The sequence below is a fragment of the Drosophila gunungcola genome (assembly GCF_025200985.1).
Source record: "Drosophila gunungcola strain Sukarami chromosome 2L unlocalized genomic scaffold, Dgunungcola_SK_2 000008F, whole genome shotgun sequence".
NCBI classification, from domain to species: domain Eukaryota; kingdom Metazoa; phylum Arthropoda; class Insecta; order Diptera; family Drosophilidae; genus Drosophila; species Drosophila gunungcola.
In genome coordinates this window covers 2,618,806-2,636,425 of record NW_026453163.1, presented here as the reverse complement: position 1 = coordinate 2,636,425, position 17,620 = coordinate 2,618,806, and the positions used below count along the sequence as shown (strand labels likewise).

At 40.2% G+C, this 17,620-nt stretch overlaps 2 protein-coding genes and 1 long non-coding RNA gene across 4 annotated transcripts; 1 reads left to right on the top strand and 2 right to left on the bottom strand.

Moving 5' to 3' along the window:
- Window positions 1-689: 689 nt before the first annotated feature.
- Window positions 690-16,822, top strand: LOC128253369 (serine/threonine-protein kinase meng-po). Its single transcript, XM_052981717.1, has 2 exons — window positions 690-1,200; window positions 14,619-16,822. The coding sequence occupies exons 1-2, from the start codon at window positions 1,188-1,190 to the stop codon at window positions 15,974-15,976; spliced, it is 1,371 nt and encodes a 456-aa protein (XP_052837677.1). The 5' UTR covers window positions 690-1,187; the 3' UTR covers window positions 15,977-16,822.
- Window positions 3,966-6,112, bottom strand: LOC128253370 (uncharacterized). The gene is made up of 3 exons (XM_052981719.1): window positions 5,992-6,112; window positions 4,478-5,062; window positions 3,966-4,406 (listed from the first exon to the last, which is right to left on the bottom strand). Exons 2-3 carry the CDS (start codon window positions 4,858-4,860, stop codon window positions 3,998-4,000), a joined length of 792 nt encoding a protein of 263 aa, XP_052837679.1. The 5' UTR covers window positions 4,861-5,062; window positions 5,992-6,112; the 3' UTR covers window positions 3,966-3,997.
- LOC128253371 (uncharacterized) lies at window positions 6,869-8,630 on the bottom strand. 2 transcript variants are annotated; one of them, XR_008267432.1, is made up of 2 exons: window positions 7,390-8,630; window positions 6,869-7,220 (listed from the first exon to the last, which is right to left on the bottom strand). It is a non-coding gene; the product is annotated as an uncharacterized LOC128253371 (long non-coding RNA). The 2 variants fall into 2 exon arrangements; XR_008267433.1 differs by lacking the exon at window positions 7,390-8,630 and adding an exon at window positions 7,274-7,376.
- Window positions 16,823-17,620: the final 798 nt, after the last annotated feature.

The window sequence follows — 17,620 nt, the reverse complement described above, 5'->3', positions numbered from 1 at the left end:
GTCATTTTAAATGATAATTTTTATTTGTTATACCATTCAGAAGTTTCAATCCTAAATAAAAATGTAAATGTCTTTAAAATTAAAATGTTTAATTAAAATTTAAAAAATTTCGCTATTTTTTAAAACACACATTTCCGGTTCGGAGAAAAGTCAAAGGAGGTTTCCCAGGATGCGTTGAACTCTTGACTGCATCATTCACTCCTAGCGCGAGAATGAAAACTACTATGCCAGCAACAAAGATGAAAGCTTTTCCCATCAGTCGAAGAAGCTTTTCTCCAACATGGAAACCGGAGCAAAAGTTTAAGAGAGAGCGTTAAGGGACAAAGGCAATCTTCAAATATTTAAGAGACTTGTGAAAATGTAAAAGTTTTTTAATTTCTAAAACCATTTTATTGAGAAAAAAGTATAAATGTTAAACGTAATACTTTTTAAATTATTTTTATACTTTTTTATAACTTAAAAAATTCGTATACCTTACCTGTTTAATCTGAATAAAATTTAGAAGATAGAATTTAATTTCCATCAAACATAAATTTTGCTCAACAGACCTACTCTTCAAGGTATAGTCAATTTTTAAAAGTGTTTTTTTAAGAGCTTAAAAGCTAAAGTTGCCGACGAACGCCTTCGGTTGTCCATGCCAATATAAAAACCGAACCGTCTGGGAAATGGGAAATCATTCATAACGGAAAACTCCTGACGTGTGGACGTGAAAGTGCCGCGATTTCTGCCGTTGATTTTTGTCGCGTCTTTCGCTGCTTGTGTTTTGTGTATTTATATTGTTGCCATTATTCTTTGCGACCAAACTGCCGCTACTAAGTATCCGTTCGCGAAAATAAAGAAAATAGAGGCAAAAAAACAAGCCACCTAAAATATCCCATTCATCTTGTTCTGCCAACTTATTTCTAATTGTGAAGCAACCTTGAAATTTCCACCTCACGCTGGAAATTGCGAAACAAAAGCAAAGCGGAAAATATTTTGTTTACCAATAAGTAGTCAACTATCAGCGAACTTGGCTATTTGCAATGTGACTTTCTAAGTGTGATCGCAGCTTTTTTGACGTTTTGTTTGGCAAGAAAACACGCTCTGAAATCGGTGAAATCAGTACACAATACCGACACATTTAAAAGTACAAAAAGGATTGGCGGTCTTATTTTGGATTACTGTTGAAGCAAACCAAACTGACAAAAATGGGCACTATCGGTGAGTAGAATACTTGCTTCCTTCTTTAAGGGGTTGTATTCAGTTAAAATTAAAAAAAAAAGATTTTTTGCTTTTATTTTTCAAGTATACATATATTTAAAAATACATGTCGTTCTGGTGATATTTTCGAAGTAACACGCAAATTTTAAATGGCGTTTCTGAGTGCCTAAAAGAACAAATACAATCTTTTAAACGCTTTTTTTCAAAATGGTGTTTTCAAAGTCGGTGATCAACATCAAATTTTAACACGAGCTTCTTAAATATAATTTGTAGTTATTAATCGAAGGTTTTTCCCACCGACAAATATTTTTTTATAAACAAGTTTAAACTTTGGTCTAAAACCAATTTTTTTTTTAAGAAACCGCCATTGACAGTGGAATCAAGGGTTCTTATTTATTTTGAAAGGGATCCAAAATAAATAAAATTTTTAAAAATGTTTCTGCTACTGAAATAACACATGTTCTTATCAAATTATGTGTGTTATACGTCCTTTGATGGTTATTAAATTCGCCATTTGTTTAGCAGTCCAAAAGTTTACTATATTAACTATAATATAATGTTCTTATCACCGCCGACCTGCAAGTGATTCCTGTGGCAATCCAACCTGAGTGCGGCAAGTGGTTACCAAAGAGTTGCACAATTTGATTCTTTGATTGCTTGGTGTCCAATCCGATCGTCCTTTGTTTGTCCAGGCCAGCTCCACACGAGCCAACCCTATATTTATGTAAATAATCCTCTTCAGAGAGCTCAAACAACACGGACGAGATTCTTTTCAATCAAATAGGATGTGCTATGTGGGAGTCCGTCCCCTTGTCAACGCCCCCTTCATTTCCATTTGGCTCCTGCTGTTTTCTCTGTTGCTTGCTTTTCAATTATCCTGGCTAAAAATAAACCCAGAAGCCCACAGACCCAAGAGAGCAATCAACCCACACAGAGTATTGCTTGGACCTGCTATCAACACCAGCCCAAAAACTGGGAAAAGAACAGCAAGCGACAAATGACAACGACGTCATTATCATAAACATGGTCGGTCTGCCCGGCCTGCCCGCTAAAATGCCATGAATTTTGTTTATCCAAAATGTATAATATAAATTAGGCGCGAGCGGGGCGGGCCAGCGGTTGGGGATAGACCCTAAACTCATAATCGAATGACGCACGAGATTCTGATTTTCCCCGCTCATAATAATGTGTGTGTGTGCGTGGTGGGTGTAGCCACCGCAGTAGCCGGTCATTAGCCAGGTGGCTTTGTCCTTGGGCTGGCCATTCAGATCCAGTGTCCTTTCGGGCGCACCCACAAATGCGCTCTGATTGCCATCTCTTCTGCCTCAATGGGTTCATTGTGGCAGGCCCCACACGACAGTTGCATTCTCAAGTGCCACCTGCGGCCAGAGCTTGCCTTTTTGAATGCCATCCTCGGGATGTGACTTCTGCATGAGCAGACTGGGCCCGTACCCATACCCAGTGGCATTAAACACGCTTCAGCTGGTGTGACACGCTGCTCATCGCTGAAACATCCTCGAAGCACTTTTCTTGCTGGCGTTTGCTAAAAGTTCAGGGGTGAATAAAACCATAGATAAACGAAGTACCACTGCCTCTATGGTAGTACCACGTTATGCCAAGCACAAAAAGTAACGATTGAGCAAAGGTCACTTTGACAATGTCTTCCAGCCCAGCCCCTGAGGCATTTTCAATTTCAGATTGGCCAAGAAACACCATTTTTCCGGATCTTCGTTTCACATCTAAAAACAGTCCTCTTAAATGTGTAACTAAAAATGACTTCAAAAAAAATTAATATTTTATTCATTATTATTTGCATTAGCCGAATATTTTCTAGTCTGGTGTTTATTTTTAAACTAATTATTTTGATACGCCAATATCTATATTGGCAATAAAATATTTGCTTTAGGCAGCATGAACATGCGATTCGAATACAGCCTTAACAAAAATTATCTTGCGAAAACAGCACTTTCATATTTTGCGAGTACCGGAGTACGTAGAACAAAAAATGTTTTCAAAAATCGAAAAACAACTGCATGCATATTCAAATGATATATGTATCAAGTTCGGCAAAAATAAGAAAAATGTAAATTAGGTAAGGAAAAGGTCAGTATTAATTCCGAATTCTTGCAAAAGCATACAACAATTTAGTCTATTATTTCATGAATATATTTTAATGCTTTTTGAAGATACCTTTCGAAAAGTATCAAAACGTTTAAGTCTTACTTTCATTGTCACTAAATTCTTTCGAATATTAAATTTACTCAAATGTTCTTTAATATTTGAACTCGGTTGTGTATAACATTGACACAACATGACATTTGTGAAGTCGCAATACACCTAACCTTTTCAAGAGAAGGCAATAAGTAAATGCTCCTCCCCAAGGGTATCCCCAATCTAAGCTAATAAAATGCCTTGTAGAGATGAGACCCACAGCCACATGGCATCACCTGCAGCGGTTGCCAGCGACACAATTTTCCATGCCGCCGGTTCCACTGCCCTTCCTGTTCGGAAGAATTTAGCCTGCATTAAAAAAAATAATAATAAGTGTGTCTTGAAAACTAACTACAGACAGTATTTGCACAGCTGCATCCCAGCGTGGATCCCGATTGCTTTACTGCCATGAGCTGAACGTTAAGGGGACCTTATGTAGTCAATTATTGGAAACAATGGCAGTTTTTAGGGCTTCTGTTTGTTGTTCGTTTCATTTTGGGAATAGAGCCCCATTATCGTACTCAATAAAGCGAGGAAATTAAAAGAATGCATAGTAATGTTGGAGGGCTTCCATTTATTGTCCCAATTACATGCGACTGACATACTTCAAATTTACAAGGTTTTGGTGGGAGCACTTGAGCTTTAGGATGGGACAAGTTGGTGACGGTTGCAGGCACTGGCAGTAGACGAAGTGAACCTTGAGGTACTCGTCGAACTCCTCCATCAGGGACTCGTTCTGCAGCAACTCACGGTACTCCTCCACACTTTCCAGGTTCACGGGGTCCAGTTGATGCATGTAGCACTTCAGCTTCAGGACCAGTGCGTACAAATAGTTGAATATGTCGACGGCCATGATCTTGTGGTACTTGATGCTTCTGTGGTGGCTGTCCCCCATTAAGAACGGCGTTTCCCGGCTCTTGTCCAGTCGCTCGTATGCGGCATAGAACTTCTTGCAGTGCTGGTTTACTTCCAGTAGGGAGTTTTTCAAGGTGTTGCTAGGAGAACAGTAGTATTAGAATTTCCATCTTCTCATGGGTTGTTACTACTAGTAGTCTACGTGACTTACTTGGAGGCACGCACCACTTCCAACTTCTCCTCGTACTCGTTGACAATGGCCTCTTCGGTCGACAATGTGTACACCTCGGGATACCTGCAGCTCTGCTCCGAGCTGATCAGAATGAGATAGCGCTGGGTTAACAGCCAAATTCGTTCGATGAGTATCTTTTGGGCCTGCATTTCACACTGGTATAGATCGTAGTATTGCCGATACCGGGTTTCCAGGTCCACGAGGAGCCCCAAGACCTCCGCCTCTGTCTCGTAGTGCTTCTTGAGCTGGAGCGTCAGATGGGGCTCGTCATTCTCCGATTTGTGGTCAGCTTTGTGTTCCGATCTTTGAGCCAACTTGTGTTCCTCCTCTGGTTGCAACAATAACTCAACTCTGTGTTCCATTGTGTTTATTGACTACGTGTACGTTTTAATGTGTTCTAACTGGCAGACTGTCTGTGTGTATGGTGTGGTGCTGCCCTCAAGGCAGACTAGATGTGTTAATCCCAGTGGGGGTTCCGCCCATCGATTTAAATTCTCATCTCTTTCGTCAGTGGCCAATTAGGTATTTGAGGTTGAACTAAGTTGATGGCATCGGCAGAAGAATCTGCCAAGAATCGATGAAAAATCCCTTCTAATTAAGATCAGATAGAGATCAATGTCTTCTTATAAATTAGTCAATTTAAAAAAGATTTGTCTGCCAAAAACATGTACGTAAAATGGGATTTAGCTCCTCAATCAATGAATAACATGTGATATGAAAATACATTATTTATAGAGCGGACAGAGGAAGCGATTAATTTCACCCAAGCGGCAAAAAAATGTTTTGATTGATTCGAATTTTGAGCATTTTTGGTTTTCGGTATTCACTGAAACGGAAATTAAAAAAGACGAATATGGCATTGCTGCTGATTTTTCTTAGAGCCACCTAACTCGACTTTGAATGCCACCATACAAACAAAAAAACGTCAATATATAGTTCTTTATAAATGCGTAATTTTATTTCGTGTTTTTGTTTTGGCCATTAATGAAGTGCGAAGCCAATTGCCGCCTTCAACGATTTTGGCTACAGACAGAAAATTCTCATGCTCGTTCAAATAATATTAAATACGTCTGTATTGATATGGGTGGAAATTTGAACTCGGGCACGTCAAGCAGCAGCGCAAACATTGCTCTTGCCCAAGCAAATTTTCAATATTGCTCGGATAAACAAAATTAAACATGTGAACGACGAGTGTGTCTAGGCTCACATATTTAATGCTCCCTAATTGAAAAAATGTGTTGAAAATATTGACGGCTGTCAAAAATATGTAATTGGTAGGGGCGGAGAGTAAAAGTTTGAAAATACGTTTTTATGAAATATAATACCTGTAAGGATATTTAAGGATCTTATGCATTTATTTAAATACAACTATGACCAATAGAAATATATTTACAGGCTCACACATTTTTGAAAGTCAAACAATCCTAAAACATTCAATTTTTAATTAAAATACCTACACAAATTTACAACAACAATCTTAAAAAAATACCCACGTTTCGCACTTTGCTGTTTAACGTTGTTTACGATTTCGGATTTTTAATTGCCCAGCGGCACACGCGTCGTATGCGCGATGTCTTCTTTGGTGTAATGTGTTTGGGCTATTTTGGACCAGCCAAGTGCTACTTGTGTGCCCTCAAGATGTGTTTTCTCAACACCGCTAGGCTAATGTGCAAATAATTCTCTCGAGATGTTGCAAATGATTTTTGATTGTGTTCAAATTGTGAGAAGGTGCAATGAACCTGTCGAGACAATCGCAAAAAGCTAATGGGCAAGAAAGCGATTGAAATATTATCGATAATTATAGTCAACTTATATGGGCAATGCATAAAGATTATCCATATCTTTTAAACACAATTACACAATACTTAAGGGGGTCAAATAAAAGGTAAGACCACTTCTTTTCTTAAATAATAATAATTAATATAATGTGTAATTAAATTAAAATGTGTTTTTAAATCGCCAAGGTTATAATTCCCTTTTGTCCTTTTAATAATCATGTACGGGTAGTTTTTGTTTCGCTTTCTACGCGTTGATCCGTGGGACAAGGTCGTGCCGTCGGCTGTCGGCGCGAGAAATATTGTGGCTGACCAAAAGATGAAATATATAAGTGTTCCCCGCCGAAGATACATTCATCTGAGTCGGTGCGAGGAGGCGGACTGCAGAGATTTTCTGTGCTCCGTGCGTTTGTGACGCGCTTTTTGCCATTGACACGCAATAAAAATATGTACTTAAGCATTGTAAATACTCATAATAAGCACGTTAAAGATATATAAATAATTTATCTACTGGCGCGACTAATTATGTTGTTTTAATTTGGCGTCTAGTGCAACGCCATACCGACACAGCCAATAGAAGAAACAACACCATAACTTGGCGATTGTGGCATTTAATATCGGTGACAAAACCATAACAAATGTTTGAACCGAGTGCAACAAAAACGATACCTTAGAATTAGGTAAATACACGTTGCACTCTGTACACTTCTGTCTGGCAACGGGGGCACCAAGGGCCTGCTTGCAAGACGTTGGTCAGACATCCCAGGCAAAACAGATGGCCACAGTTGGTGACCACTTTCTCCACCGGGGGCTTGTGGCAAATGGGGCATCTGTAGATTTTCCCGTTTCCATCGAGAAGGTGTCCCTCTTTCCGAGGCTGCCCAGGTTCACTCCCGCCGGCTGCACGTTGTGGGACTACCATCTTAATTGGTTTCCAGCTTATTAGTCTGCGGCAGAAAGTTTATGAATTAGTTGTATAACTAAAATAACCTGTTCTTACATGACAGTACGATGACAGTACGATGTCAGTACGATGACAGTACGGTGACAGTACGGTGAAATGGTTTGAAATAAGACTCAAGGGTAAATTAGTTTGAAGCCTGAGGTTACACTTACTGGGTACAAATTTATAAGATTTACACTGTTGAACTGGCTGGATAGCATAACAAAGCACTGCAATTGCAGAATATAAAAAACGAGAGACAGAGGAAGATAATGATTGTTTTTTGAGGAGAAAGCTCAGTTAAAAGCGTGGGAAGCACTGTGAATGCTTTTTTCTCATCTCCTGTGCGCCTGACGCTGAAGAAAGCATTTTTATAATTTGTACGAATATACGAACGTATATACGTGTGTAGTATTTAATAAATTATTAATTTTTGCTTCGCTTTAGCCGCTGAAACATCACATGAATCGTCTATTTGGTCTGGCCAATAAATGTCTATTATATAAATGGAAAATATTTTACGCAGATTGAACTTTATCAGTGTGTGTAGGTGTGATCGAGAAGGTAGTCTAACATCTTGATTGAACACACATACTATTTTTCTAATTAATTTTTCTTTTTAAAGAAAATGATTCAATTTTTTTTTTTATTTTGGAACTTGAACCAAGTATCATTATTTAACGATGAGAGAACATTTCGAAAGCAATGCAGTGGTCATTGGTTTCAAAAACACTTTCAAATAGGCCAGTTTAAACCAGTTTTTGGATATAGTCTAGACGCGGTGTTTTCGTTATACTAGACACACGTGATGATGTTTTTGCCATTGAGTTTTCTCTTAAATGTTTTGTTATTGTCTCGTCCGTTTCGGAATTTTTTTTTCTTCTTTTATTTTACTTTTCTTGGACTTTTTACTTATATCATTGAGAACAAAAAAATATTGCGAGTGCATATTACACTGTCATGGCAAATGTTTACGGACTGTCTGAATGCGTTTTGTAGAATATCGATATTGAGTGTGACCACTCTTCTGTGTAATTATAATACGAAAATTAAGCAATTTGATGGCTTGGAAAGAATATTGGTTTGAAAACTGGGAGGGTAAGTATGGTGACTTCTCTGAATATTACACAAATTACGTACACAATTACTTTTAACGACAAGACATAAGTACATTTATCAATTCTTTATAGGTGAAATTTAAATCCTTCTAGTCAGTCAAATTGATTACTCTTATTTTGGGTAAACAAGTCACCAACCAATTATCCAATCCAATTAATTTCCATTTTACATATCCGCATCCCCGCAAAAAAACCGTTCTAATTATTTCACTCATCGCAACTTGAAGTTGACGTCAGGTCTCCATCCAACTGAATTTCCCTCGTTCAGTTTGCCATGCAAATATTATTATTAGCATTACTTACAATTATTTACGAGCGTTTTGAGTGTTCCGCGAACACATATTACAAGCCCAGGTCCACATGAAAGATATAGAACAGCATTGTTTAGCCCAAACCACCTCCGCAAAATATTTCCGAAACGTATTTTTTCCCGTTTTCGCACTGCAGTGACCCCTCATGAATAGCCCACTTAATTTATGTACGCTGGCATCGGCTCAATCTATATTGCATCACCTTCGGCAGGGGCAAACTATTCAGATATTATTTATAGGGTCTGTCCAGTTGGACATTATTCATTTTCCAACATTTTTTCAAGATTTTTTAATCAACGTGCGGTTTGATAAATGATTTTACGTCGACACTTGCCTTGACCTTACCTTGAAAATAGTCAGCTACATGATTTTTTACAAGACACTCTCAGTTTTTCTTGGTGTTGATCTTCATTCACGTTCGCTTCACAGGAGGCTATTTATAAGCATTAATTTGCGCAAAAAATACATGCTTTCGGATATAGTATTAAATAAAGGCGAGCAAATTAAATAAATCGTAAAGGCGGAACTATTAAAATAAATTATGGAAACGGTGTCGTGGGCGGCGACTTTGGCCACTCACTGTGCAGCCAGAAAGGCCTCTACGGCCCGTGGGTCCCACTTTGTTTTCGCGTTGGCCCTGGCATGCGAGCCCGTCAAGCGGCACTCAGAAGATGGTGTTTTGGAGGACCGGCTTTCGTCCTGGCCACCTTTCGTCCTGGCCACCTTTCGTCCTGGCCAACCCCTTGGGCATCCTCAATTGCCACCTGCCGGCTCGTGATGGTCATGTGTGCCATCTTCCAAGAGCAGCTGTTGGTAGTCTTTCTGAGTGCTGCCATATATCAATATTTCGGGGTCTGGGCGGGGGCAGGTACACGCCTACTTTTCTATTAATATGCTCCGTGGCCAAAAGATAGGGAAAGCAAATTGTACAGATCCAAACGTGTTTTATAAATACAACAAAAATATACAAAATTCGCATTTTGGCCTGCCCTCATATCAAAACTCATCCGTTCTCTAAAATGTAGGATCAATGCATAAAAAGATCTCTTAATATTATTTATTTAAATTTTGTTTTTGTTGTTTCGTGTATACCTACATTAAAGACCCATATATATTTAATTTTATTTCTTTTTGTTTATTTTGGTTTTGGTTGCCTTAGCTCTGGTTTGTGGGCGCAACGGAAATTTTCTTTCAAGTTGTTAATTTTTATTGAATTGTTGTATAATATGTTATATTCTGTTTACGAAAACTTGTTCGACAGGGAGTGAGCAACGCGATATAAAATGTTGGGCAAGCCTTGAAATAAAATGTACGAGAAATAACTAATTTCGATCCGAAAATATTAAAATTATACATTGAACAACAATAACTTTAGTAGATAACGATTTCCATTTCAGTTGGTCTATTCTTTTGTATTGTTTTCATCTTTGGGATAGTAAACAGGCAGAGAAAATCCAAAACCTTGTAAAAATAAAATCCAAGCACATTGTACACACTTCTTGTGCTAAAAACCATTACATTTTCCAAATCCTCCTAGAACTTATTGACCCAAATCCAATTTAATGTAAACAGTCACGGTGTATCCAAAAGTGTACTGCATACGCAGAGTTATCGAGGAATGTAATTTTCTTTCCATCGGAAATGAAGGCACGGCAACAGATTGTCGTAGGTCTCCATCCTACACAAGCAGCACGTAGAAGCCATTCCGACTTTTTCGAGTTGGCGTAGGTCCTGAAAGCCAACTTAAGTTCTCCGCCCACATCAAAGAGTCGGGCATCGAGTGGACCAGTGCCCCTGATTGGGCAATCAGAGCGGATCAATTGTTTAAAATACTCGACTGGTGCTGATGGTGCTCGATACTACGGGGGATTGGCCGGTCGATGGTCCCTGGTCCCTGGTCTCTGGTCTCCAGACTGCGGGTGGCGTGTGGCGGAGCCCGGGCAATTCGTCTTGGCCGGGCTAAAAGTGTTCGCATTTGTTTTGTAATAATAGGAAACTTACAATCCGATGGAGACCCAGAGGCAGCATCGCTGGTTGGGTGAGTGGGGCCACAGCCGTAGCTATATCTGTGCCTGTATGTGGCACACCGACCGACAGCGACTCGCCGATTGACGTCAGCAATGCCCCCAAAGTCGCGCACAGTGTCGGGCGGGTTGCCAAGCAGGCGGGAACCGGGACACAACGCTGGTGGAGACCCACCCGGGAGGCGACTGTGGAGGGCGCGCAGCGGCGGCTCTTTTTGTCAGTCACTCATACGAGAGTTGGACGGCCAGGGCGAGCGTATCGGTTCTTGGGAAATCTGCGAGTGCTCGCTGAGAGCTTTAGCCGCTGGCTTATCAATAATCTTTAATTAATTAAAGAATCATTTAACTGTTTCCCAAGAAAAATGATGAATATGTACTCGTGTTCACTATAAGGACCAAGTTGGAAATCTCCGACATAATAAGTGCCAAGAAACCTGTACTTACTGTTTAATGAAGCTAACATCGAATTTATTACCATAAACCCAAGAAATACACTAGATAATAATTATATTTATTCAATTGCATAATGCATACAATTACTTTTGCCCTAGATATTGACACAATTATTGCTTTTCAGATGTTTTCCGAATTGGTAAACACTTTGTAATTTAATTCTCTTCGAAATTAAAGAATATATTTAAGTTTTACTTTTTTCAGCTTCTAATAAAACAGTGTTTTAAAGTAAAAACTGAACCTGAGTACTTGCATAAAATAAGTGTCTTATACTACCAATCATAAGTTACATATGTTTTTTTTTAAAAGAAAAGAAAATCAGTAAATTTTAATTATTTTATTATTAAAACCGATAACTTTACCTAACTACTTGCATTGGTAAAATAGTAAAAGCGACTTTTTTATCACACAAATGCAACTATGTTTACGAGGGCAATAAAATCAACCAAATGTAATTGAAACGCTCAACTTTCGAGTGCATCTGCAGGTCGCCCATTCACCAAAAGAATTTTTCCTTTGACAGGTCGTATCTCCTGGCGCCTTTGTTGCAATTGCATTTCACATTTCACTTCGGGGTTTGTTTATTTTCACCCACTGTTTACTCGACCCAACTTGGCTGAGAGGGCATATGATTTTCACGGAAATTCAGACTTTCAATTTATATTTAGAGCGCCGCAATGCATCTTTGAGAATGCCTGCTGACCCTTTTTTGGCTCATTTGTTTGTTCTGCTATTTTTGGCATGCAAAGTGTTTCTGCCGCAATTGAGAATATCAAGATGAAATGGCCAAGATGAAGTAAGGGTGGCAGGAGGGACTGGTGGATAGCTGAACGAGAGGAAAGTGAAAGTTTGATTTATGGCCACTTGCTGTTTGGGGTTCTAACGAGTCAAAATTAGTTTCCCTACGTTGTGTAGCAGGAGCTCTCCGTTTACTTAGCGGCTGAGCACTGTTCACCTCTGGCCACACGCCAATCTCTTCTGGAACGGAAATAGAAATGCTCGAAAAAATACAAGCCAAAAACACAAGACTTGGACTTCTTGATGACAAGTCAACCGCTCAAACTGATGGGACCTTTTTATCCGGGGTTAATGGGGTACAATTAAAATCACATTTGGCCTATCATAATGGTTTCTGCTTCGAGAAGTAAGGCGCTGTGAACAACAAATAAAGAATAGAATGTGTGAGTTAAAACATTAAAGAAATAACTCTATTCTCAAAAATAAAAAAAATTATTGAGTACATATTAAAACAAGAGAAACATAACTATACAGACTCGAACGCTTATCGATTTAGAAAATATATAGGTAATTAACTTAACTGAATACCAATTTTTAGCTGTAACTTAAATTTAAATCTAATACCTCATTTAGATTGTGTGTAATTAATGTATAACTAGTAATACAAAACAAAAGGTAAACTATAAAAACTATATGCTGTCCCTAACTATTTAAAGTATGCTAGCTCATGACGGTACTCATATAGATACCAACCTTGGGGCCCATGCATATATTGTACAAACTTAAATGCATTTTTCGCACGCCTAAACTATATCTAATCGGAAAATATTTTTGAAAAGATGTAATTACCAATTCGGTAGCCTTCGGTCTGCTTTCCAGTGCCATTAAATAAAATATGAGCAAGAGATGATTGTTAAGTCTATCGCCAAAAATAAGTGTCAAAAACAATTCGCGGTAAAATCGTGAGAAAATCAAGAGAATCACATCACGCCCTATAAATGTTTTGCTTAAATTTGTTTTCCTTGCGTTGGTGCGATTTTCCAGCTAACGCATTATATATACATCTGTCTAGCTGTGTCCCATTCGGCAGCAAATCAAATAATTTTCGCGATTTCCTAGGCTATAAATGAGACCGAATGTAGGAAGGGGTGTTGGGGCTGGCACTACGCAGATTGCGGATTCCAAAAATCGGAGCAATCGTCAGTCAGTGACTAAATGCTGACGTCTTTGCTGCGCGGCCCCTACATAACTCATGGTGAAGATGGCCCAGCACGCCCCGCGGATCTACGCAAATTCTGCACTAACTTTGGCACAGACAATTCGGCGACAACATAGTCTATTTCGCTGTCTTGGGCGTGGGCGGTTCTCCTCACGCCCATTTCGATATGGAGGGCTGTAAAACGCTTTTCTATGTTCGCCGCTGGCTGATAAATTAATAATTCGCATTGTGGAACAACAAATGGACACATAAAAGCAACCGAAGCAGCACATCAAACGCGGACCATAAATCATAGGGAACAAAACCAAAAATACACCCAATTAAAGTCGCTCAGAGTGACACGAAATGGTGTTTTGCTTGTGGTCAATCCGTGTGAGGTGTGAACAGGTGAAATCTATGTTGCCATGGGTTGCCAAGGGTCAATGCTAATGTTCTTTTTTTATTCAGGCTTAGATTTGTCATGGAAATTTCTTTCATTACCTTAACTTTTACTGAATACATTCCAAATGCTTTATAAGAAGCTTTATTGTTATATTTATTTAAAATGCAACTCTGAAAAATGTTCCCTACTTTAACTTTGAATTGGGAAGGCTTTAAATAACATTAAAATAGTAAAAGTTATTTAGTGTTTTACCAAGTTTCCTAAGATGGGAGACTCATTTAGGAAAAAATCTTTTTAAGTTAATGTTCCGAGAAAACAAACTTTAATTTAATAAGGTTAACACATAAAAGAAATTATAGCTTAGTAGAACAAAGAAACAATAGATAACAATTTTATGGAAGTAGTTTTTGATGTTACCTACATCCTTTCCAGCTTACGTATGTACAAAAAAATTATTGGGTTTTTTGTATAATCTTGACGGTATACAAATTTCTTTCAAAAGCTTTTCTACGCGGTGAAGGAAATAGTTCTGGCCCCATAATGCATATACAGTATTATATTATTATTATAGTTTTAAATTAAATTTTCTTTATCACGAAATCATATAGCTGCCTTAGGAATAGTCGAATAATTGAGCTGAAGATCATCATAGCTTCAATGGTTTTAAATGTATACGACCATAAATCGAATGTTTAATATTTAATTTTTGAAATAGCTGCAAAGCTTTTTATACTTCGACTTGCCGAAATATACTTCTTTTCAATAAAAAAATTAAACATTTTTTTGAAAAACATCCAAAACGTTTTTTAAAGACATTTTAAAAAACACATTTTTTTTGGGCCACCCTGTATAGGTTGGAACGGGCAATATTGGACAATAAAAAAATACATTTAAAAAATTATAGCTTAGCAGCGGTTTTTAAATTCATACGAATTTACTTTGGTTTTGGCTTACCATATATCAAACTACGCTTTAAATTAATTTAAAATGGGACCAACGATGTGATTTAGCCGCCATAGGAATGTAAAAAAAATTCAGAGTTAAATCGTCGTAGATTAGTGGTTTCTATACATGTACGCTGTAAAATATGTTTATAAATTGCTTCATTTCTTGTTTTTTTGTGTCGCCTAACCTGTGCCTCCTTTTGTGTCTTGCAGAGAAACGCTCGTTCTCCTTCCGACTGCGCCGCTCCTTCGGCGACGGCGGCAGCACGAACAGCCGGAACAGCAACAACAACAGCAGCACCTGCACCAACCACAACAACCAGAAGCGGTGCAGCACGCCGCTGACGCCGACGAGCACCAGCACCGGGCGGTTGGAGGTGCCGGGAGCCGCCTCCGTGAGCCGCCGGAGCAGCATCTACAAGAAGCCGGACAAGAACGACGGCGGGCAGATCCACCTGATCCCGGACGTGGAGCTGCCGCTGATGACATTCGCCGACCAGTACAACATCGAGAAGACGCTGGCCGAGGGCTGCTTCGCGAAGATCCTGCTGTGCCGGCACAAGCCCACCAGCACGCTGGTCGTCCTGAAGGCGGTGCACGCCGAGCTGACCACGATCAAGGAGTTCCAGAAGGAGTTCCACTACAACTACGAGCTGTCGCACCACCACCACATCCTGAGCGCCTACGCGGTGGCCTTCCAGACGATGGACTACTACGTGTTCGCCATGGAGCACGCCCCCTACGGCGACCTGGCCTCGAACATCGGGCCCAACGGGCTGCACGAGAACGCCTGCAAGCTGATCTCGGAGCAGCTGAGCTCGGCCCTCGGCTTCATGCACTCGAAGAGTCTGGTGCACCGCGACCTCAAGATCGAGAACATCCTGGTCTTCACGCCGGACTTCGCGCGCGTGAAGCTCTGCGACTTCGGGGCCACCACCAAGAAGGGCCTGCTGGTGCACAAGGTGAAGCACACGTGGACCAGTTGCGTGCCGCCGGAGCAGCTGGAGCTGATCAAGAACGAGCGCTTCCAGTGCCTGCCCGTGAGCGACTCCTGGCAGTTCGGCATCCTGCTGTACAACATCCTGACGGGAAACCCGCCGTGGCAGTCGGCCGACTGGGTCAAGGACCAGTCCTACGCCAACTTCATGAAGTACGAGCAGCGCAAGACGACCAAGGTGCCGGACAGCTTCCGGCGCTTCTCGCCGCGCCTGATGCGCTGCTTCCGCAAGTACCTCAGCCACGACCCCGAGGACCGCTGCAAGATCACCGAGGTGGCCAAGTACATGAAGGACCGCTGGGTGGAGTGCCGCATCTCCACCTCCAAGTCGGCCACGCTCATCTCGCCCACCAACCACGACCAGGACTCGTGCATCTACCTCAACCAGCGGGAGGGCCGTCTCTCCGGGGACGAGAACAAGCTGCGCTTCAAGCGCATGATGTCCACCTACGGCCTGGACATCCCCATCGACCAGGCGATGGTGCGGCGGCGGGTCTGGGACTGGCTCTCCACCTGCGACGCCAACTTCGACCCGGACGTGGAGAGTCTGCACGCCCTGGACCTGATGCAGTAGGATGCAGCGGTTGTCCCCTGCTCCCTGAAATCAATTCCAACCCAGAAATCTATTGTAAGTCGTTAGGAGAAGTGAACCACCAACAGCAAGTCGAGACGGAATTTGGATTTTTTGACTAAATCATCTAGTAAATAAGCCAATATCGCCCGATTTAATCACGTATGATAACGTTTGAATTTGTGGATCTAAAAGATCGTTTATGTGACACAGAGCAGAGAAGACACTTCTCGGCGGTTCTTTTCTGTTGTTCTGCGAGTGCAAAATCCCAGAACTGAAATTTAGCATAGACTTTTATAGATCAAATTTGGTAAGCTAAGTAGTAAGAATTTGTGGAATAGTGAAACCCAGTTTGGGAAAAACACTTCAACGGATAACTTTCCAGTAGTGTTACCTTTCTAGTCTTCCGCTACGATGATTTTCTATGTACTCTATACCCCATACATGTATGTATGTAGTCCTACGATTAAGTTAATGAATGTACTATTATATAATGTGTGATTTACGCGTTACTTACTTTATGTGTACGGAATACAAAATAATGCAAATGTCTAGACCTAGACCTTAAAAAGATGTAAGGAGTGCCCCTGGTGCATTCACGACCAATTATATGACGGCTAAGCTTGTTTTATATATATGAATAGACTATAAAAACATATTTATGTAGCTATCCTTGATGAGAACCCATGGATGTGTGGATGCAATTGATGAGTATGCAACCTTTTTGTATATACTACTATTATTACAACTGACTTTTTAAAACATAATTTGCATGTAATCATGAGTTAAAACCCTATGTAAACCTACAAAATACAAAAATATAGAACCATAAACAGAGTTTATTTAAAACGGGAGTTCTTTGTATAAAAACTGTTGTCAAGTTTGGTTTTCATATGCTGGCAAACAATCGTCTCATAGCCCCATACGAGATCTGCAAAGTAATAAGGGGAATAACATTTCTACAGTCAACAGTAAATGTTTATTATTTGAATATAAATTATTTGTTGTTGTTCAGGTAAACTGGTGTTATATACCGCATTGGTGCCTGGCTAATTGTTTTGTGTTGTTTCCGGAGGTCGCTCCGGTGATTTTCTGTAGTTGCTTCGACATTGGATGTCATGGCTTCCAGCGGCCAAATGGACGAAGAGCCGGCGAAAAACAATCTTGTTGTTTGCAGTGCACAGGATGTGACGCTGCTGCCCGTAATTCTGTCTCTAATAAACAATCGCTAAGGTTAATTCAACAAAGGTGAGGTTACGCTGTGTGTTCGGTGGGCGGACATATTGTTTGCATTACGCGTTCCCTCTAGCTCTACATAATGCTATTAAATTGTATAATTCTGGCAGCCGTGAATCAAAGGACGGTCGGAGGCGATCGATTGGCAAAAGTGATTGATTAATGTCTTCGGTTAACCTGTAATTGACTGGCGCGGTAAGGTCAACGTCGCTTTACCTTGACTTTGTGTTATAAAACAACCGAATTGGACGCATTGTTTTACGAGGCACGGGCCAACACACTTAAATGTGTTTAACGTCCAAGCCCATGGACGGCATGCCATAATGCCGGCTAGACGAAGAATGTGAAAGTTTTTTATAACACCTGAAAATACAAAATATTTATGTTGTTCTTAAAATGTGTATAGCGAGG

Coding starts and splice junctions, on each gene's coding strand:
- LOC128253370 (XM_052981719.1), bottom strand. CDS start 4,860: ATGGAACACAGAGTTGAGTTATTGTTGCAACCAGAGGAGGAACACAAG. Junction 4,407..4,477: donor GAAGTGGTGCGTGCCTCCAA/GTAAGTCACGTA, acceptor CTGTTCTCCTAG/CAACACCTTGAAAAACTCCC.